General features: G+C 52.4%; 1 protein-coding gene across 2 annotated transcripts in view; it reads right to left on the bottom strand.

Annotated features, from left to right (window-relative positions):
• LOC125486871 (protein FAM241B-like) overlaps positions 1–597 on the bottom strand; it is a 17,725-nt gene extending 17,128 nt beyond the window's left edge. For both annotated transcript variants that reach the window (XM_048616387.1, XM_048616388.1), the window contains exon 1: positions 246–597. In XM_048616387.1, coding sequence (XP_048472344.1) covers positions 246–344 — 99 coding nt within the window. In that variant the 5' untranslated portion in view covers positions 345–597. The remainder of the gene's footprint in view (positions 1–245) is intronic.
• Positions 598–1,183: the final 586 nt, after the last annotated feature.

The following is a 1,183-nucleotide window of genomic DNA, read 5'->3' as shown; positions in this document are numbered from 1 at the left end:
GGGGTTTGTATGGAGGTGTTAATGTGTGGGTTGTGTGTGGGAGGGGGAGTGGGAGTGTGGGTGTGGGGTTAGTGTGTGGAGGGTGTGTGGGGTCAGTGTGTGGGGTGTGGGTGGGTGTGTGTGTAGGGTTAGTGTGTGGGGGGTAGGGTGGGGTTTGTATGGAGGTGTTAATGTGTGGTTTGTGTGTGGGCGGGGGGGTGTGGAGTTAGTGTGTCGGGGGGGAGTGGGGTGGGGATGACCCCTACCTGCCGGGGTCTGTTCAGATCCTCCCGTCTCTGCGGCGCTGTGCGAACGCGGGGATCATCATTCTGCACGATCTCTCCGTTAGCGAGAATGCGAACCATTTTCCTCAATCGGCAAAGGCCCAGCCCAAAGCAAGAGGAGGACAGGCACACAGTAAAGTAAAGGGGGCACCAGGGGATTGTACACAAACTGCACCCCCCACCCCCGACCTGCCTGGTGCTAATCTCTCCACCCTCAGGCCACTGTGTGTCCCCTCTCTGTCTGTACACAGTAACACCCAGGAGGAAATAAGAGTCAGCAGTGTTACAGTAAATCAACTCCTGTCCTTTCCTCTCAACAACCCGCTCCGCAACTGCGATGCTGCTCAATGTGACCGCCCTGCAGAAAAAAATCCTTCTCTTCCCCACCCTCCCAGATCCAGACCTCTCACCCCCAATTGCCCCCAGCCCTGCTGTTCAGCTTCCATCCACCGTTCAAACATTTTAAATCAAAGATACAATCACAGTAACACTTTCTCAGGCAGTGTACACAGTTCACGGTATACTTGGTGATGGGAAGAGTTTACATTGTATCGGTGGGGATGTGTGTGTGTGTGTGTGAGAGAGAGAAGGGAGTCTAAGAAAAGTCATATTGCGTTATACAGCACAGAAACAGACTCCAATTCATCCATGCCGACCAAGTTTCCCAAACTAAACTAGTTCCATTTGCCTGCAGATAGCAAGAACTGCAGATGCTGGAGTCAGAGGCAACACAGTGTGGAGGTGGAGGAACACAGCCGGCCATGCAGCATCAGAGGAACAGGAAAGCTGACATTTCAGGTCGGGACCCTTCTTCATTTGCCTGCATTTGGCCCATATCCCTCTAAACCTCTCCTGTACATGAACCTGCTCAAACATCTTTTAAATGTTGTTATTGTACCTGCATCTACCATTTCCTGTGG

This window comes from Rhincodon typus, chromosome 34, assembly GCF_021869965.1.
Source record: "Rhincodon typus isolate 14 chromosome 34, sRhiTyp1.1, whole genome shotgun sequence".
NCBI classification, from domain to species: domain Eukaryota; kingdom Metazoa; phylum Chordata; class Chondrichthyes; order Orectolobiformes; family Rhincodontidae; genus Rhincodon; species Rhincodon typus.
This window is presented reverse-complemented; position numbering and strand designations above follow the sequence as displayed.